The 22,488-nt window shown below is 35.5% G+C and overlaps 1 protein-coding gene across 2 annotated transcripts; it reads right to left on the bottom strand.

Annotated features, from left to right (window-relative positions):
• Positions 1-609: 609 nt before the first annotated feature.
• Positions 610-22,472, bottom strand: LOC142986486 (uncharacterized). Of its 2 annotated transcripts, none has more exons than XM_076135007.1 (14): positions 22,324-22,472; positions 15,854-15,940; positions 15,397-15,527; positions 14,924-15,082; positions 14,445-14,638; positions 10,986-11,155; positions 10,573-10,709; positions 10,104-10,254; positions 9,719-9,885; positions 9,440-9,576; positions 8,999-9,233; positions 7,783-7,990; positions 6,732-6,895; positions 610-5,657 (listed from the first exon to the last, which is right to left on the bottom strand). In XM_076135007.1, the coding sequence occupies exons 2-14, from the start codon at positions 15,936-15,938 to the stop codon at positions 5,583-5,585; spliced, it is 2,013 nt and encodes a 670-aa protein (XP_075991122.1). In that variant the 5' UTR covers positions 15,939-15,940; positions 22,324-22,472; the 3' UTR covers positions 610-5,582. The 2 variants fall into 2 exon arrangements, with proteins under 2 accessions (XP_075991122.1, XP_075991123.1); XM_076135008.1 differs by having other exon boundaries at positions 6,732-6,892.
• Positions 22,473-22,488: the final 16 nt, after the last annotated feature.

Here is a 22,488-nt window from a genome sequence, read left to right as displayed (position 1 = left end):
GTTCAATGTTACCCAAGTTGACTGTACTTCTTATATTCCTGTACCTGGAGCAACTTTAAAACTTCTCAACTAAGGCGCTTAACACACTGCCCCGCACCACGCAGCGTAGCGCGTGAATGCGTGTTCGAACGTTGCTTGTAAGTATCTCCGTTTGTATGGAAAACACGCACAGTCTAACACACAGAAAATGCATCCACGCGCGTTCATGCGGATCACGCGCATACACGCGTGTTTCCATACAAACGGAGATACTTACAAGCAACGTTCGAACACGCATTCACGCGCTACGCTGCGTGGTGCGGGGCAGTGTGTTAATCGCCTAAGTTTTGAGGTTCAAATCAAATGAATGACATCTTCTGTGTGTATGCAGTTGAATATCTGGTAAAGTGTTATTAGATGAAAGTGATCAATTACTGTTTGTTATATTCAGTTAAAAATATTTTCCTATTGGTGTTCATGTATTAGAATTAATGTTAAGTTACTTTAAATTATTTACTTTTCTGCTCAAGTTAATTGGATTCCTCATGTTCAAGCGTTTGTGAATCATGTCGATATCTTGCTAAAATGTTGAAGGAAAAGGTTAATAATGTTGGAAATAAAACAACAAAATGAGATGTGATCTTCCATATATCCACGAAATAAACCGAAACATCTATACATTGAGTTAAATTATACAATTTGGCTTGTAAATATTCAAACTAATTCCAAAAACACTGCACAGTGCAATTTACCGAACATTTTAGATTCCTACTAATTGTGGTCGCACCATGTACTCATTCATTCAAGTATCGTATCAGTTACAATTTTTATGACTTGAAATTACACTGGTTATTTAAAGAAACTGCAGATTGCTTGTGATGTTATGTTTATTTATATAAAACCCAAGAGGTTGTTACAAATTTTGCGCAGTCCTTTAAATTGATATCAGTAATAAGTCTTAACAAAAGCTCGCACGTTTCGACGACCCGAGTATAGTCAAAATAGTTTTCCTGAAGTTCAACAAAATAAGTGTCCCTACAGACATCTAAGTGTTTTTTCCCAATTTTAACTTTACTCGAAACTTTGCCCCTCGCCCTACCATATTGAAAAAGTGGGGCCTAAAAGCAGTTTTTTAACAACAATTAATTATAAATAATATAAAATAAATAATAAATGTATCAAGCTTCAATAATTCCAAGTCTCACGTTTCGAGACCTATAGGAATATTTTCCGGGGTGGTGTGAAATTCATATTGAATAAGGAAAAATAAAATTGTTACATTTTATAACATAAAAATACATAATAATATGATTAATAAAATTAGGCGGAATGGAAACATTGTCAAAATACTGCTAGGCTGACACCGGGCAGCACTTTCTCAATATGGTTAGGTGAGCGGCAAAGACACAAGGAAGCAAAGTTGAAATTCAGAATGAACACATCGAAATCTAAAGGGACACTTATGAAGAAAAACTCCCGGAAAAATAATGTCCGACTGTAGTGCCACAGTGCGACCAAAACTATCACACAATTTCCGAATACTCATATTTCATCTATACAACTTAAGGTACCTAAATTCTATTTAAAAACTAAGCAATAACATTATTAAATCATTTTTTGATTCCCTTTTAGTGTAAAACAAAATAACCGCTCGTAAAGCAATAAAATTCGTCACATATCGGTCGATTTCATTGAAACTCCTAACAAAGACGAGAACATATTAACAAAAGTATGGAATAAGAGACCAAAAGTGTTAACACACACAATTGAACAAAATAATATAAAGCTACATTATTTGTTACCTTTATAGTTCATACTGACAAACATCCATATTCTAGTAGTGTTAAACTAATTATTTATGTGCGCGAATGCGCTTAACATCCAGTAAATTGATATAATAGTAAGTTGAGTAATTTAAAATGACAATATATTAAGTATTAAACATTTCAAATTTATTTAAGAGAACCCGCTACATAAATGTCGAAAAAGTGTAAATGAAAAGGCAAATCTAGACTGACAAACAACGGTAAAACACAGAGGAAAAACCACAACAAAATACATAATTCATATGTATAGCAAGAGAAGGATAAAGCAAATTTCGATATCATAATAATTGCTATACAAATAGCAACGCAGCCAAAATTGTGCTACCGCGTATAGTTTGCAGACCAGAGTTAAGATACGTGCATCTAGCATGCCCGTAAAGTAACACCTAAAAATCATAAAATAAACAGTAACTAGTAATTAGTTACGAGATGGATAAAAAGCCGTGTTAGAGGCAGGTTGACCTGCTCCAGAACTAAGACCGTGAACCAAGCAAAGTAAAAACTGTAAAATACTTAAAGTATTTAGGCGCCCACTCATTTCTAAAACTAGATTTCCGAGAAAGCGCGTTTACTTGTGTCGTTGGGTTAAATAGACAATCATTAGGTAAACACTTGTCCCAATGGACAAGGGTGGCCCGCGTTCCCAAGTTTTAAGAGTAGTCTAATTTTTTTTCCTAACCTAACACTAAATAGTACGAGAGATAGCGACGTCTAAAAAAATCACACTGTATTACAACTGTTTTCTTCATATAAAAGTTAAAGAAAGGCGGTATATTAGGTTAGGCTGCGTTTACAATACAATGTCCTAATCCCCTTACTACAGGTTAAAATTATGAATGTTAAAATCATTATTTTCATGACTTATCAATTTCTGAATTATTTCAATTATGTTTGCTTTATAGTAAATTTTAGTGTCTGATTAAAGTACATAGATGAATATGAAAAACCAAGAAAATAAAATGGTTTTAACATTCATGGTTTTAGCTGAGAGGATGGGCACAAGTAAGCGCAACGACTCCCAAGTCCGGTACCTATTCTGTGGGTGAAGCAACCGTTGGCGCGGTCATTACATAGATGGGTGACCGCATAGTGGTATTTGAACTGGGCGTCTCCGTGCTTCGGAGGGCACGTAAAAAGTCGGTCCCGGTTGTTGTTGATTAAGATAACAGTCGTTAAGCCACGTCAAAGGCCTTCGGGCGGCATGAACAACTTTGACACTAGGTTGACCACTAACCATACGATAAGAAGATACCTATTCAGACTCAATATATATATAAAGAAAACAGTTCCAATCACTTGTGGAAAACATCGATATCTCTTGTACTAAAATGACTAAGGACATTTATATTTTAGTTAAGACTATATTTATTAGCGCGGGTTCTCTAACTCCCACTTCCGTACTAACGGAATGTAACATCAGGGTTCTAAATAAGTATTCTGTACAACAGGGCTGTCCGAAAGTACGTACGTAGCTATAACGGCGCCATCACGCGGGTGTTAGCACAAACTGCAAGATTCCACGACACGAGAACTATAGAAATCCGCTCGGTCGAACATAGCGTGTTCCCCCTGGCCGTGATTAAATTCTAAATCGTTAAATAGACATCAAAACTTATCACTAAGAAATACTACTGTTTTTGACGGCACTAAAAGGCCAATGCTCGAACGTGACTTGTACTATTGTATTCAATGACTAAACCTATGATCTAAGTGTTCGAAAAGGTAAAATGTATTGCGTCTAATTGACGTCTAAATATACTACTGTAGAGCTGGACGCACATTGGGCATGTCACGGCATGTGTGCAACGTACGCTCTGCTTGCACCAAACATGGGCAAAACGAGATAGCTAGTACTAGCGCATTGGTCGCGACTACCGCCGCTACGACCGTGTGCTAAGACATTGGGAATAACAGTCAATCTGGGTAACTTAACCTGTAAAACACGTGAGCCTGGCCTATCTGTAACTTCTATTATTTACAGCTTTTATATAAAGTTCATTAATCCAAACCAGTCCAATCCGTTTCGAAATTACTCGAAAGGTGGACGAAAATAGAAGCTCCAGGTTCATGTCACTATCGAGAAGTGTGTTAGTAGAAGTTATTTAAGTTAAACAAATGGAAGAAAATATCCTTACACGGAAGGATAAAAAAAAATCATTATTTGTGAGTAGAAATGATGTAACAAGAACACTGGCAAGATAAGAGTGGCACCGGCCAACCAGGAGGAATAAGACATACGACACGACGTTGTCGACGACCAAGGTTCTATTTATTTCCTATTGTTACGGGCTGTGGGTCACGTTTGTTATTTACACTCGGGGCAATGTACCATGATCACATTGTCAGATGCAACATTTATAGTGATAGCAAAAGTGTATCGTGTGATATAGTGGATTGATGTCGAAAGAATGTGTCTTATTTAGGCAAAATAACTAATAATTAAACTAAAAGTATACAAACATACTAAACATGCTTAGTAAAAAAAAGAAAACAAAAACAAACAAACATAACATTTGTTACGTCTAACATAAATGTGATTATTTATGTATGTCAAGTTGTCAATTTATTATCTAAGAGTGTAGTCAAGATCAGAATTATTGACTAGTGAACATGTAACGTTTCTAAGGTCAACCGACCAGTCAAAATCTTTGGTCAAGACGAGCGAGTCGGAGTTTATTTCATTCAACATTCACATGCTACTAGTCTTAATTCACGTCACCTAAAACTAAACTTACTTAAAATGCAAACTTAACTCTAAGTTGCCATCACAACACCTGTCATTGTAACCACGAAACATTGCCCCGAGTATAAGCACAAGATTACAACAGGGACAAATTAAGCAAGTATATCACCCCGAATACCCAATGTAAACAGTTTGACACGCTGCATAAATGTCATAAAAGAATGAACTTTACCACTAGCCATAGAAACATTTCTCCGTTCTGTCTCGCAAACTGGTGACGGTCGTACATATATAGAGAAGTGAGTTAACGTTAACCAGATTGACTGAAGATCCGTGGAGTAAGACGTATCAAATCGCGCACTCCTAGACGCACTTTGTTGCGTAAGCCCAGTGTGTTCCCGGCTGAGCCAACACGACAAATATGTATTGAGATCGCATAAAATCTAATATAATACATCCAATGACTAAACCTACAAGGAGCGACGTCCGTCTGACCTCCACAGCCAACTAGTGGGTGTCCTGGTAACCTAAGTTTAAATATGTATTAATAAATACTCCATTCTAAATACGTACTTTCGTTGGCCAGATATTACATTCTACTGCTGATATCATATTATTTGGTACAATCGACAATGTTTAAGTTGTTGAAGCTATCGGCACGTCTAAGATTCTAGTTAAGTAAATATGACTCGCCACAAGTTCGCCAAACCCGAGCGCGCGGTCGTCCCCGCGACCTTACGCACGCACATGTAAACGTCAATAACATCACCAACATATTTCATACGGCGTGTTGCTCTCCACAATTACACATTACATAAGATGGTATAATGATTTAATAGACACCGAATCTAAGTAAGATATTTAACACATAAAACATTGGAATTCATTTGGGCCTTGCCACGACAATAACCATAATTTAAGGTACTACGCCCTAAGGGTACAATGATTCATAAACTTACCCGAGAGGGACGCTGGTCAAGGTACCGAAGGTCCCGTAGAGGGATACAATGTCAAAATGATTTCATGTTATAGGCGGTGCTCTGATGACCGCCGTCTGCCGATAGCTCTTGTTGGGTCACGTAACATAAATAAACTTAAACTAGACGAAGTACTACTTTCGAGTTATACTCTTCCTCCTCATCATCTTCGGCATCTTCGTCGTCCTCCTCCTGGAATTGAGACAAATGTTACGTTAGCACAAAATATAAACCGCTATTATTATCGAGGAATTTGAAAATAGCAAAGCCGACATTGCCAGCGAAATAAAAACAACAATATTTTTATTAATGAATAGGTGTGTAAATAAAACATTGTAACAAACGTTTTTATTAAATATAATTAACAAATGTTTACAGTTTCAATAATAAAATCATCAAGTATGAAAATCAGTAATTCATTGTCGGTCATCACAGGTGAAGACAGGAAACGTAGCTGCTGAAACTGCTGGCCTCTGGTAAGTTGTTAGCAGTGATGAAATTTCAGGACTGCCTTGTAGTTGAACTTGTCAATAACAATTTCTTCTAGATAATTGAATATAAAAAAATCATTCAACATTGTCAATGAAAGAAATGCTGCCATCTTCAAAGTTGTTGAATAACACCAAATGTTCTTACATAATGTTGCTCAAGAAAATAAATAGTTTCTTTTTTAAATTCCACACCATAAGAATAAATTTAACGCATGTAATTGAAATAGGTAGATTTTATGTTTAAATAGTAGCAAATGTAATTTTTTAGCTATTTATGAAAGAAATGAACTATATTATACTTAAACGCGAAAATCATCGACCCGCAACGATAATAACTACTTTGCAGTTTTAATCAGGGCGTGGTTAGGAATGTCGCAATGCAAAGTTCCTATTCAACACTTTAAGAATTAGGGTTTCAGTTGGAAACAGTTAATTTAATTAAAAAAGAATATAGATAAACGTCAGCAATCTCCACTCCCCACACTGAAATCCTAAACCTTTACATCAAGGCAAAAGACCATTTAAAAAAAGGTAAAGCAAAATGCTATAACATTTCATATCACAATGGATGTACCTCCCCTGCTACAATAACTAGTGACCGCTAATAAATAAAACAAATCTTTCAAATCAAGAAGATTAAGTAAACAAATGATTAACCAGAAGTAAAGTCCACATTCAGATCCATCAACTGCATAAGAAAAACATTAACAAGAGAACCCCTGAGAAGGAACATCTGTAAAAAGAAACCCACAGAAAGTAATGTTCAGGTACGTACATCAAAACCGAAGCAGGTGTCAACCTCTTTCTCCATCTTGACCGAGCGGGTGGTGTTGCTCTTGACCTGACTCCTGTACTTCTTCTCCATCAGTTCCTCCTCCTCTTCCTCATCATCCTCCTCCTCGTCTTCCATCTCAACAGCCTCCTCTTCTTCTTCCTCTTCTGAAACAATAAAAATGTTAATTGGTGCAAAGTTAAGGTTACAACAAAATATCCAAAATAAAAACCCCTACTGATTATTCTGTAAATATCTTAAATGTAAAGACAATTTGTTACGGTTTTATTATATGTAAAGATTTTAATGAATAAAAGGAAGACTGAACAAGGATCTGTAGTAATCGCATCTTACTAAAATGTTGACGATTAAAATTCAGTCTGACCTATATGACCGATTGACCTAAATATGAGAATGTGAAAATCAATAATTGGAAAATTGGCTGCTCACATTGAAAAGTACACCACATGGGAAATCTGACCTTTGACATTTATACTTGATCAGTGTGCCTTGAAAATATTCCCAGGAAAAATTTGTTAACAACTGAATTTATTGATCTGAACAACTATTATTGATAATTCTAGTGGCATCATCAAGCCAAGAGAAACATTGGTAATGGTCAACAACATCTAGATAATATACAAAACTAGTCCATTACCAAGTGACTGACTGACAGACAACGTACAGCCGAAACTACAGAACGCATGAAGCTAAAACCCGAGAGCTTATTCAATACTAGCTGACCCGCGCAACTTCGCTTGCGTCACATAAGAGAGAATGGGTCAAATTTTTCCCCGTTTTTGGAACATTTTTTACTGCTACTCTGCTCCTACTGGTCGTAGCGTGATGATATATAGCCTATAACCTTCCTCGATAAATGGGCTATCTAACACTGAAATTCAAATTGGATCAGTAGTTTCTGAGATTAGCGAGTTCAAACAAACAAACTCTTCAGCTTTATAATATTAGTATAGATAGTATAGATATACCTTGGAGAGTGTATGAGAGCACAAAGAGAGTATTATTATAAGTTATTTGAAGAATGTATATTTACCCGGTTCCTCCTCTCCCATGTAGTCGGGGGCTACGACGGCGACCTGCTGCTCGGTGCCGTCCTCCAGCTGGATGACCTCAAGGACCACGTACTGCTGGCCGTCTCCATCAGCCACGGTGACCAGCTCCCCACGCTTCAGCTCATTGTTAGCAAGTCCCAGCTTGATCAGCTCAGCTTGGTCATCCGACTCTCCGGCATTGCTGATGTCCTGAACCATTGCATGAAATACTATGTAATTGGAATTCATATAACAAAGTTGTGTATAAATAAGCAAATGATTGAATGTCTATTCGCAGTAGGCGTTCGCAGCTCGACTAATGGTTACAAGTAATTGAATATTGGTTTTATCCTAAGTACTTATATAGTTAAATAAATTATGCAGAGATTAGAATGTTATCTTAAAATTTGTAAGTTTAAAAAATGGTGTTAACATTGTCGTCAGAGATTAACATATGAATCGAATGGAACTATTTTAGCGATTTCCTAATTTTTACTGTAATCTAACTGCGAAGATCAATCCACAAAACTAGTAATGTAAAGCCTAGCCAACACAATAGCATTTTGCAAAAGAATATCTATAAATAGTTACGCATGGCTCCTAGTTATATCTGCTCTAATCTAACTTTACGCTGTTTACTATGCAAAGGAGTGTACCATTATCTCAAATGTAAAAGGAAAAAGATCAATTTGAATAAAAATATTTATTGTTGCCACTATTGCAATGTACTAAGGGTTAGTTATTGAATTGAAATATATTTGTTGTTACTTAGATTTTAAATAAATTGCGTGCGCGGATGCTTGCTCTTACGATTATTAACATTACCAAAAAAAGCTAGAATGTGCATATCGCCAGCTACACACAGCAGGATTTTTCATTTATTTATCAAAGTATGCTTATTTTGATAGAATATTAGCCTTGGGAATCAAACACTTTAATTTAGATTTTATAACTAATTCACAGACTAGTCATGAAAAAAATGTTGGTGTACTATCTATTTATGTTGTAAGTCAGCACAGCTTGTGAACAATATGATTATTTGAATCAATACCAAATTCTAAAGGGAATAATTCTGAACCACCAAGATAGAAAATTTAGGAATTAAACAGAATTGTATATCTTTCATTTGAAAAGGAACTTTGTGATCTTAAAATTGGACTAAAAGGATGCCAGCAATACAAATTATATCACTAAGAAAACAATCAAGTGTATCCTCACCTTGACATCGCCATCAACGTATTTGACCTTCCTCTGGCGGCCAAGTTTGAGTGCCAAGGCCCTCTCCTGGTGTCCCGACTCTGGGTCGTGGATAGCAAGGTGGCGGATCAGATTGCCCTTGTGAGCGAACGTGCGCTTGCATTCGTGGCAAGTGTGCGTCTTCTCTTTGGGCGGCTTGGGCACGTAGCCAGGGTTGTGGTACAGGTTCTGGTGGCGACGGAGCAGCTGCTTCTGACTGGAATGTTAATACAATAAGATATTAGTCATCGCAATTGAAAAGCAGATAAAATGGTTGAAGTAATGTAATATCAATATAGTTTTAAAATATACATTAACATGCTCGTCATTTAAGATCAAGTAACTGAAATTGAAGTTAAGTGTTTATTTCATACAATGATAAAATTACAGAAATATTAAATAAGTAGTTATGTTTATACTGACCGGAAGGATTGGTCGCATTGATCGCAATCGAAGGGTTTCTCATCAGTGTGCTTCAGCATGTGAGATTTGAGGTGGCGGAGCGTGGTCGACGCGTATGGGCACAGCTCGCACTTGTAGCATTTCTCGCCCTCGTGGGTCTGTCACAGACAAACGTATTATTAACAATAGTAAAGTTCTACCTCATTGGTAGAGTAAGTAAAGTTATAAGTGTATAAATATTCAATTAAATTAACATTATGAACATGATAAGATTGACAGTTAGTTGGAAGGGCTACGTACCTTGTTGTGCACTTTGCACGAGTAGCGGTCAGGGAAGGACTTGCCGCAGCGTCGGCATTTCAGCGGCTTGTCTGATGTGTGCAACTTTTGCACGTGTATCCGGAGGTCCGTCATGCGGCCGCACTTGGCCGGGCACAGCTCACAGGCGTACACAGGCTTCTCAGCCACTGGAAAAACAACATTATTACTAACATGTTAACTTCAGTATTTTTTAGATGGGTTTAGATTATGTCAGATTTTATATGATATATTATCAGAAGTAGATTTGACTTGAGTATTAGAACAAATTCCTTCGAAATGGCTGCAATTTATTGTATGGACACTAAAGTAAAATTACTCATAGCGCTAAAGTTTTCTGTAAAAGCAAATGTGGTAAAGTACTGACCATTGTGAATGAGTTTGTGTGCCTTGAGCGAGTTGGACTGCGTGAAGCGCATGTTGCAGTGGTCGCATTTGTATGGCTTCTCGCCGGTGTGGGTGCGCAGGTGGCGCTTCAGCTTGAACGTGTCCGGAGACGCGTATGTGCAGTGAGGGCACTGGAACAAATAGACACATTAATATTATGTTTCATTGATATAAGACTGCAAAATTTAAGTGTGATTATAGACTTTTTAACTTGATTTTGTAAAGATCTTGTGTGTTGTACCAAACATTTAGGCAAAGGTAAACTTTATGACAAAAGCCTGATAGGATTTACTTGTCAAGTATTGAAAAGACCTGAACTGTCTTGTAAACCACTTATGTGATTAACTGACAGTTTTATCAGAACATAATGAAATGTGACCTTTACTATTAAAGAGCATTAGAAATAAAACGTATTACTATCAAATGTAAGTGTGTGTTGTGTTTCATACCTGGTAGGGCCTCTCGCCAGTGTGGCATCGCACATGTCGGCGCAGCTTGGACAGCTCGACTGAAGCGTAGTCGCACTCCGAGCACTTGTGCGGTTTCTCGTGAGTGTGCTTGTAGCGCACGTGACGTACCAACTCGCCTGAGGAACAAACAAATTTATTAGTACAAGCTTTATAATATATGTATAGATTTGAAGTTAAAAGTCAATTATTAAAGCATTGTTTTGAGAGCTTAGGTCAAGAATGAAAATACTAAAAACATTTGTATCGCCACTGCTATTATTATGGTTTGTAGTCAAGTATGATTTAAGATAGCATTAGAAGCACGTGCTCAAGAGTCAAGACCATGTGCTTGCCACGTGGCCGAAGCTCTAATACGGAAACGATTGAAGGTTTGAAGGTATGAAGGTACATACCCGAGGTGGTGAATGGGCTGTTGCAATATTTGCAAACGTGCGGTTTCACGCCGTTGTGCATGTTGACGTGGTTCTGCAGCGACGCGATGGTCTTGAAGCCGCGCTCGCACACGTTGCATTTGTGCGGACGCTCCTCCGAGTGGGACTTCATGTGGCGGAGGAGCAGGTAGCTGTGGAAGAACAACGTATATTAACATGTATTGTGACTTCATGACATGTGACACGTGGTCAGCTTTGGTTTTAGGTAGTTGGAATAGACTTTAGAATAGAATGCAAAGCAAAAACAAATTCATTTCACGTTTCCATTGTCTCACCTCGTCAGAAAAGTTCGGTTGTACATTCTTGGCATAGAAACGAATCACCCGAAATAAATAGTATTCCTATCGAAATGATATATTTAATATAAAAGATCTTTAGAATCAAGACGTTTGCAATCAAAAACTTGCGTATGTGGGACCACACCCTGACCACGCCCGAACCACGTTCTCGAATGGAAAATTCCGGAAAAATATTTAATTAATCCGCTAAACCTCATTAAATACGCATTATGACTGTAATTTCTACTTAGAAAATGTTCTAGGTACAAATAAGTGGGTATTGAGACATAATGATGACACGTGGCGGCCGGAGAAAAATTGGGAAAATAATTGTTAGAAACGTACCCTAATGGAGTATTCTGTACCTACGTATGAAACGCCTACTTAACTGGTAATTTTCCTACCATAAGGGAATGTTCCAGATTCCTTCCACGTGGTTTCCGTGAGGATCTAATTTAATTGAAATCTATCAAATATTTCAAAGAGAAGCTGCTATACGATGAATAAAATAACGTTTTGCTGTAACTTAGAAGCTACGAATATCGAACACGTGGCATCAGAAATATCGTAAAGGAAAATTATGATACGTTAGTAAACGCTTCCTCATCGCCAATTAATATAAATCACGCGTATTTAACGAAAAAGTAAAAAGATTGACGGTGGTATCGCTTCTAAAAGACTTGTACGGAACCACAACTCGCCACGTGTTTGTGAAAATTCTACAAAATTGGAATTATAAACCTTACAAGCGTAATATCCCTTGCATTCCGTAAGAAAGTTTGTTCGAATAAGATTCAAATAGCATGGCGACACGTGGCATCGTGGTATGCCTTCGGGTACAACCACGTGGCCACAAGATTAATAAAGTACGTACAAAATTACTGAAACCGCGAATCGGACAACAATATATGCGTATTTTACCACGGAGAAGCTTATGAAGGACTACCGGAACAAGAAATACACTCAAAGAACCTACATTTTCCGAAATCGCGGAAATTGTTTGTACAATTACAACGCGGAGCTAATAAAACCCCACAGAAATGCAATAGAACGTAAAAGCCTATCATTCCTAACTTCTACATTACTACTTCAGGAACCGCCACGTGGCGACAAAATTAGTAAAATTCCTGCAAAAATTAACCCTACACGCGAATAAAACCGTAATTAACCACAAAACCCCAAATAAAAACGCACAAAACCAGAAAATATAACGAAAGAACCTAAAATATCGAAATCCTATAAAAATTACATACCTTCGTTGTAAAACGGGACACCACATCTTCTTCAGTCTTGTGAATCTCATGGTGGTTAAATAAAATAAAATAAAAAAAAAACTAAACAAAAAAAAACTAAAACTAAAAAATCAATAAAGTGAATTTTGCTTAGAGCAAAATAACTGATTGATTAGCTAAGGCATCTTGTTGGTTGCCCTTGGAGGCGACGACGAAATGAACGATGCACTGAGATGCACCGCCTTTTATAGCCCCCGCTCGATGTCGCGGAAGGGGGAATAGAATAATCTTCAACTACCCTGCGATTTGCAGAAATTTACAGACGAATATGTATTTTTCTACCTTCAAATTCATATTTCTCAATTGAAAACGAATGATAAATATAAATTTAATGCCTAAATCCCCTTAATATACTAATTTTAACGCTAAAATAACACTCAGGGATGCAATATTCCTATACAGACACATCCCACCCAAAAAATGTCCATGTTGTTAACAAAAAGCCCTAAATCCTATAGTTTACACGTTTACAATTAAATAAATACCTAAATACAATGAAAACCACGTTAAATACTATCTATTTACTTACTTTCTGACTGATTCTAGGACTAAACGAGATAATTTTCAACTATAACCTCGAAATTCCATTGCAATAACGTCTACGATGTATGCATTGAGCACGTGTTCGAATGTAAAAACAACGATAAATGAATGCTATTTACTAATATTTTGTATATAATAATGTAAATTAGGTAGAATCTATCCTAAATGCACAAATTCTGAGGATATTTCTACTAGAAACAATAATGTAGGTTCTATTTCATCATAAGACTACCACGTGGTTTGTCGTAAAATACAATAATTAAAGTTAATGTTTTAAATAATAGTACGCTACATGTAGTTTATTACTGAAATAGACGAAATAAAGTAGCCAAAACCAGAACTATTATCAGAAATCAATAACAAAATCCACAAACCTCAAAATTGCTATATATTCACTATGATTGAAATTCTCCAGTAATTGGACGAAAAGTGAGAAAAACCATAGAAGATAAAAGGAAATATCATGCAATATCTGTTTAGAAACACATAATATGTTCAAAACGTATGTGTTAAAAGATAATAATCAATGTTCAAATATAACCTCAAAACTGTTCACAAAGAACTATCTACTCCTGATCGAAAATTGTACTAAAACCACTGTATTTCTGTGTAATTATAGCATCTAGAACTAAATGTTGATAAAAATGTTCGTTTTAATACTAATTTTGAAGCCTGAATAGATAAAAATGTGAGATGAAGAAAAAAACATTAAAGTTCATTTCTACAAGTTAATGAAATCGAATAAACCAGCAAACGTCTCATTTGTGCAACACAATTATATTATCTCCTTACTTTAATAGCCCCAAAATTCACAAATATTCAACAATGAAAGGGAATCACATGAAGATCAATCATAACCACTTATCATATGGCAGAACAATGAACATCCAGCCCGGAATGGACCAAAAAATCACCAAAAGCTTCACATCAGACAAATTATGTTTAAAATCATCAAAATATCATTGCCAAAGTACTTAAATCTAAAATAATACACCAGGGTTTTCAATTTTATTAGCATTTGTAACAATGACAACTGCAGCATAAGTTACCATTGACAACTTACATTTAATTCCGCTCACCTTTGTTTGTAATACAACAGTATCTTTGCAGAGTAGTGGCCTCAGAGCAAGATAGCAGCACACAGTTATCAACTCAGGTGGCACTAGAGCCCAGTGAAAGATAGTTAAGAATTACTTACTGTTCGTATGATGTGGTATCACTGGTATCTTTCTGGAACCTTCTAGCCTCATAGTAGATTAACGTTCTATGTGTCTGCTTGGTAATGATACAATAAATAGTATACTAACCGGCGGTGGCTGGTGTATGTGCAGAAGTTGCACGTGAAATGAGGTCGGACGTGCTTGGTACGCTTCGGAGTGGTGCTGGTGGTAGGCTTGCCCTTAGCCGGTTCCTCCTCCTCCCCTTCGGAGCGTTCTTCGGCTGCCTCCTCATCTTCAAAGTTGTAGACGTCGCTGCCCTTCTCACCTTGCTGGCCAGATTGCTATAAATGTAAAGTTACATTAGAGTATAATCTTAAGAAAGTTTGGGTTTATTTCATTATATGGTAACGAGCTAGAGACAGACCGGATACATATTATCTACAAGAATTATCAGAAATACAGTAACTGTTATAAATAACAGGTTATAAAAACTATATTTCTAAAATAATTCACTTTTATCAGACCTGACACTAGAATACACTAGATAATGGAAATCTAAGTTACAGTTAACTGTGTGTCCGTTGCAAATAAATAAAATAGAGGTATATAATAAGAAGATATGTTACCGGTGGTATGTTGATGTCAATGTTGACTACAGGTTTGTTATCATCTTGCACAACCAGTACGTAGCTCAACTCTCCCGTGCTGGACTCAGATGGGACAAGCGTCACTGTCTGGTAGGCCTCCGTGGCTTCCTCCATCATTTGCTCTTCTTCACCTATGGCCTGGAAAGATGCACAAGATATTGTTTATAAATATCCGCTTGATTCATAAGTTATGATTTGCAATTGTTGAATGCTTGTAAATTTTACTCGTTCTGCTTCAGTCTATTTGATATTGAAGTAATATTTATAGAACAAAATATGATACATATAGAAAATTGACATCCCGGTGTGAGTGTGTTTATAAAAACTATGTAATTGAAACAGGAATTATTGTATTTATTCATGTGTAACTATTTCCATAAAACGTAGCTGACCATTTTCAATTGAGAAACAATAGAAAATTACAGGCTTTCATATAGAACTGTATGTCTTACCTCATTTCCTTCAGAGGCTGTAGGCAGAGAGACCAAATTCTGGTTGTCTCCAGCGTGTTGGTAGTAGTATCGGCCCTCCTCATCCACGAAGTATGTGACTCCACCCGAATCCTCTTCATCGCCCCCATTCACTAAAAATAATCCAGTGCTATCAATCTTGAACATTGTTAAACCAAACAAAATATTCGTAAAAGTTTAATAATGACAATCTAAACAATTATTCATTGATGAATATTGCAGTTGCCAGTAGAGAATATAAACTATAGAATTTTTTACTTGTGTGTAATTACTTACACATTCAAGAAAGTGTAAGTCATTTTATTTATAGTTGAAAATATCTATTGGCAATAAGACAGGTAAGTAAATAATCTTTAAAGAACCCTATGTAATAGACCGCAGCGCAACATTTTGATCTTTTACGCATCACACAGACCTGTATAAATAACTATAAATTTACCTGCTAACACAGCAGCTGAGCCCTGATTCAGATACTGTTGAATCAGCGTCTGTTTCGCCTTATCCTTTTTGTCTGGGGGAGGCATGGCTGAAACAAAAAAAAAGCAATCACTATAAAATGGTTACCTATTTAATTATTTGGACGTAAGAACTTTTTCGTGTTCCCTATTAACATCCTCATCTCAATTCATTGAATGGTACAGCACAATTAACTAAAATATTATAACTGTATTCTATTTAAGTGCAAGGGAGTCTTGAATATTCCCAAAAACAAAGCTGTTGCTTTAATTGGCAGATGAGCCTCGTTTTTGTTTGCAAGCAACATTCGCATGGCTAATATAAACAAGTACCCGTCAAATATCGCCTCGCGGGAACGCCGAAACAAACACTAAACCAACCAACACTTTCACCAAGAAATAACTATTAGCCTTTTACAAACTAGATAAATTACTTAAGTTGAGAAAGACGCGTCCTTTCTCGTCCGCTAACTGCGAACTTCTATTGATATTCTATAAGAGCACTGTATCGGAGTGGGTTTAATTGTAACGCTACTGGGAATATTCCACCTGCCCTAGCCGCCCACGTTAAATAAATGATCGACTACGAACCGTCTTGATGCACTAGTAAAAAATATCTCGTATTTTCACCCATTCTTTTAATAGCCTTCCATTCTAATAAAGAGAAATACACCAACAACAAGCGGGGTGCAGCCATCAGTTATATTAATGTGTTGCAAAGCTACCGGGCCGAACGATAACAACGCACTGATGTCCTTCACAGGATGCGTTTTCGCCACCCCAATCACGGCAAAACCCAACACATCTAAATAATAAAATATTGATCGACTAAAACCCTTTTGATGTACCCCGACGCACTAATAAAAGCTGTCTGGATGCCCTGTAGGTTCATAACTATATTAAATCCCTGCGTACCTATAGCACACCAGTCGCTAGCAGGGGTTCTGTTTGCCTCCCCTGCAACCGGACTAACGACTGACCAATCGTACAGAGGCGATGTTAAAAAATGAACTTTATGCACTATGTGTTTTATTGTGAAAGAGGAAATGTACGTTTTCCTTTGTTACGTCTCTTTCGATTTTTGTTTAGTTAAGGGACTGTCTGTGTGTGTCCTGCAGACTGCGGACTATGCTTGTGTGGCCGTGACTTTGATCCAAACTAATTAATTGAATAAGGATTACAAATGTGAGCAATAGGGTGAGACGGACAACCCTTTAATATTAAAATCAATGTCAGCTGTGCATTCGTCGTGTAACTGACTTGTTAGATGGTTTACATCTAGACAGGTCAAAATTAATGATGCCATCTGTTTCCGGAAAACTGTTACGAATAACAAAAATTATAACAGCAAAATAATTACTATATTTAAAATGTAAACGCCTGTAAGATTTTTAATCGCCAACACTTGTGGTTTAGAACCGACATGAATGGATTATAGGCGCATCCCATAATCACGTCTTTAGCTATTTCGAATAAGCGGTTGAAGGGTAGATGCATAATATCGATAAGCTGCCTTTTCATAAGACTGACCCAGATATGAACATGTCTCAAAACTATCCCTATAGTACTAACTAACTATGCTCAAGGGAAGTTACGAACTTGCATTAAACAGTAATTCGGTGGTCTAGATATTCTTAGTAAATCTTTGTAAGATACATAACTGAAACCGGCCCAAAATATCGACGATAGTAATCGCGTTGCATACTATACTATGGTTAAAAACATACACCTTGAGAAAAAACTGCAGAAAGTTATAGCACTAACATAGTAAAAGCTCATTTGTAAAAAACTACCTGAATTTGCGAAAACCCGTTCTAATATAAAAAAATATCAAATAGATGAACTCTAAAGGCTAGACGTTAATGTAAGGTCTTAATTAAATCGTTAAAAGCCTTTCTTTGTTGTATAGTTGAGATATTGTTCTTACATCAACAAGTGTCATCTTAATGGATGTCACTTGATGTGTTATAAAACTGATATGATATCCATTGTTAATAATGGCTTAGCTTTTAGCCGCTGACACCATTTTTATAGAATATTGAAAAACAATATTATTTTGCACCTACCCTGCAGTTAACAAGTGAACCTTATCATGTGCAATAACTTTTGTAAATATCAATTGTTTTCTTCATATTTTGATTAATTCTCCAAAAACGCAATGTATCTGTGACCAAAAGTGATAAAGTATCGAAACATACATAGAAAATTGTTAGGTTTCCAACTAATCAATGTATGTATATCACTCGGAGCATTACTCTAAGTAGTGTTTAAAGCGCTATTATGAGAAAGGCACTAATCTGAGAGTTACATACATACACACATACATTCATTACCCCACTACAGCATTTAGTGATATGATATGGGTGAATACTACTCTCTTAGGTGTATTACTTGCAAAAGTCATAATGCCTAGTCAAAATATCAAAGGTCTATTATATAAAAGCAACATTTTGTTGGTGTGGGTAGAAAAACAACACTATTTGGTATACAAACTCTTGCCTTATTATATGAATTTTGAATATTAATATGTGTGTATATAATAGACAACTGAAAGATCAGATAAGTCTTGCAAGTTCAAATGAATATATTATTTTCAATACTGTATAAATACAAATAAATAATATGTCAAACTACCTACATGCTTCAACATATTTGCACAAAGTAGAATCTATGATGCTAAAACATACATTTCAGTGTATTTTGATGATAATTTGTAGTTGATACAATAGAGCTTAGTAAAAAGTACCAAAGAATAAATGCAACCAAAACGGCATTGTCTAAGTTGTAAAGTAACGTCCAATTTTTCTTTAACATAACTAACATTTGTATTAACATATTTGCAACTGAATAATGACTGTATTGTTACCTATTTATTTAGTAAGTGTTTGTCTAACCAAAATATCATAGGCCTATACCTCATTAGCAAGTTTTTGGTGTAGGTAGATAGAGAATACTAGGTCTACCAATCTACCTAATTCTTTCTATGTAACTAATTAGTATATTCATACTCATTTCCAATATCTAAATGTGTTTTAAAAGTATTAGTGCAGTTATTATCCAACTAAACTAAGTTGTGACCATGACCTGACCAATACTAAATTGTCTTAAGTTCCTAGATAAAGTACAACTTGTATTTAATACCACCAACCTAATTTTAGTGTTAACAGATTTCCTACTAAATAATCTCTGTATATCACTCATACTGTCTTCTTATTTATTAATAAAAGTCAAGTAATTTTTTTCTATCATTTAGATATATTCCTTGAGAACAACAGTTTTTAGTGCAGGTAGAAACACAATACTAAGTTTTATACCAACTTGCTTGGTACTAAATAGTATATTTCTAATCATTGCCAATATCTGCATGTGTGTTGTTAATAGCATCACGCACCCAAAGATATAATAGACTACTGGAAGATCAGATAAGCCTTAGAGTTGATCTTTCTACATAAATGCAAGTAAATACTTCTAACTAACTACCTACCTACATAATATCTATACTAATATTATAATCTATACTAATATAATAAAGCTGAAGAGTTTGTTTGTTTGAACGCGCTAATCTCAGGAACTACTGGTCCGATTTGAAAAATTATTTCAGTGTTAGATAGTCCATTTTTCGAAGAAGGTTATAGGCTATATATCATCACGCTACTACCAAAAGGAGCAGAGTACCAGTGAAAAATGTTACAAAACAGGGAAAATTTTGACCCATTCTCTCTTATGTGACGCAAGTGAAGTTGCGCGGGTCAGCTAGTGTTAAAATATTTGCACAAATTATAATCTGTGATACTATAGCATACATTTTGTGATATTGTGTATTTTGATGCTATTTTGTGTTACGATTGAACCTAGTTAAGAGAACTAAAGAATATGTTATCAACTATTACTGCATCATCATAAATTCCCAGGTAATGTACAACTTGTCTATAACATAACTAACAGATTATTTAAGTATTATCAGATTTGCAACTAAATAATGTCTAATTTTCTAACAGTTTCTGCCTAACATTTAGATTTAGTTGTAAAGGGCAACAATTTTTTGGTGCAGGTAAATAAACAATACTAGGGTTTACTTAATTATTTTCATGCAAGTTAATGGTATATTTGTACTTGTTTCTAGTAATAGAATGTGTGCATAAATATTAAGTTATTAATAGCATCAGTAATAGACAACTGAAAGATCAGATAAGACTTTGAGTTCATCTTTTCTTATAAATACAAGTATGCATTTCAAACTACCTACCTACACTAATATATTTAAACAAATTAGAATCAGTGGTACTATGCCATGCATTTTAGTGTATCTTGATCATATTTTGCATTACAATAGAGCTAATAGAAGAACCACAAAATATTTGCAATGATTAACTTATACTGTATCATGTGAGTTCCCAGGTGATGTATGATTTGTCTCTAACACACTATGTTTCATATAAAATGAATACCGGTCTTTTCTATTCCATGTCACTATTTATGAGCTTGATTTTAGTATAACTGGTAATTTAACACAAATGTATCCTTAACAAATCATGTTAAATTACTGCATGACTATTTATTTGTATGTATCATGCTTTTTGCCAAATTGACAATGCTTAAACCAGAGTGATCTTTGAAGTGTCATTTTCACAAAAAAATTGTACTTTAGACTATGACATACAAAAAATCATAATTCCTACAAGCCACACTGATCGTATTGCTTCTAAGTACTTATTACTTTATGGTATAAGAACATCTCATAATATAATTGTTGAAATTTGTAAAATGTAGAAATGCAGTTGTTATTTACTCAGAATTGAAACATACTTTTGTGCTCTAGATAGCTCTGATTCCAGCGTAGTCAGTTAGTCTATAGGGAATATGCAAAAAGTACTATATCAACAGATGTTAACTGCAAATCGTTCAAATATTAATCATTTGAAACTTGCTAAACGTCTTATAAAGGAAATTGATTTAGTATTAATAGCAGACAAAACAAATTATGTTGATTATTTTGTTAAAAGTGATAATAATTAAGTTGATAGCAATAAAAAATTTCATCAAACATATTAGGTATAAGAAGCTTTTATACATCTAACTTTAACCCAATAATTCTACTAACACTGATAAAAATGGCTAACAATGTCCCCTTTTGTACACAAACTCTATTAAAAGATCTTAATTCTTTTGAAGTGAAATATCCCTTTTATCCCTGCACATTTCCATAATCAGATAGAACTGACACAGCTATGCGCTTATATTTGGCCAGTCTTTGTAAGGTTAAGGACATAAAATCTTTTGACTGATGGATATGTAGATGGTAAAATCTGAGAAACAGTATAAGTATGTGCAGCGGTTCCACTGTCTCGATGCCCTAGCTGGCAACAACGATGAAAGGAATAACTACATACCACTGAAATTGTGGCCCAATATCTAAAATTAACTAAAAAGCAGTCACAGTATGGGATTATTTTGTTATAAATTCTCTTATTTAGTTTCATGTTCAGATTTCTTTGTTTGCAAGCAAACAATTGTTACAACTTAGCACAACAAATAATTATTAAAAGCTGGGCAGGGCTCTTTTAAATTTAAAAAAACACCATGCATTGTTTGTCTACATGGTACTAGCATTATTCTTTAAAATAAACTGAGCCCTTGCAGGCAATAGGTGCAGGTTAATGTTTGATAGTGAATTGTTCACTCATTACACATTATATTGGAAGCAATGATCTCTATAACAAGCCTATAATGCAAAACAAGGCTGCACACTTAATTTCACATACATCTACATAATTTAGGTATTGCTGATAAATAATCAGCATCCTAAAACAGTGGATTTACAAAATATTGAACCCAGGTGATTGTTTATAACAGTATGTTATACTGATGTTAATGAATGAATAAATATAATGTTATGAAGAAATTAAAAACTTACTTCAGACATAGGTAGAGTCCGTACCTTATTTTCACAATGTTTTATACGCTCTACATACAAGGAATATCGATCATAACGCTGTAAGCCCTCCAGTACGCGATATTCAATCACTTTACTCAGAACTCAGGGCAATTACAATTAGTTTACGTAGAACGGTTTAGAAATATCGTAGTAGAGCAGAAAACTATCTATTGATCACAAACAGGTAAATATCTTCGAACCGAGGTGTCCGGTCCGCCATTTTTAATCTCAACGTGTATACATTTCATCACATAATTCTTATATCCAATGCAATTTTAATATTTACTAGAAATAACACAATTATAAACAAATTACCGCCACCGATTGGAAACAAGACGAGGTAGACGGCGCTAGCGTCAGTCAAGTCAATACTCTCGCGACACTAATCCACCAAGAAACGGCTTATTTTCACACAATTATTCATACATCCTGAATATCACTCTAACACAATAACGATGCAATGTTAACCGCGCTACATTGATAAACTTAAAATATGAGTAACATCACAATAAATTATACCTGTCTTAGCTGAGCTTCTATATTTTCTCAATGAGGGCGTTTCAATCAATTCATTTCGTTGTCCCAAAGTGCGATAGTGACGCCAAAATGGCCGACGCGAGAACTACTCACTCATAGATCTCTACCGTCTCTACCACAGACTCTACATGCGAGTCATTTTGGCAT

The sequence above is a fragment of the Anticarsia gemmatalis genome, chromosome Z (assembly GCF_050436995.1).
Source record: "Anticarsia gemmatalis isolate Benzon Research Colony breed Stoneville strain chromosome Z, ilAntGemm2 primary, whole genome shotgun sequence".
NCBI classification, from domain to species: domain Eukaryota; kingdom Metazoa; phylum Arthropoda; class Insecta; order Lepidoptera; family Erebidae; genus Anticarsia; species Anticarsia gemmatalis.
The sequence above is the reverse complement of the archived record's forward strand: the minus strand, read 5'-3'. Positions and strand labels throughout refer to the sequence as shown.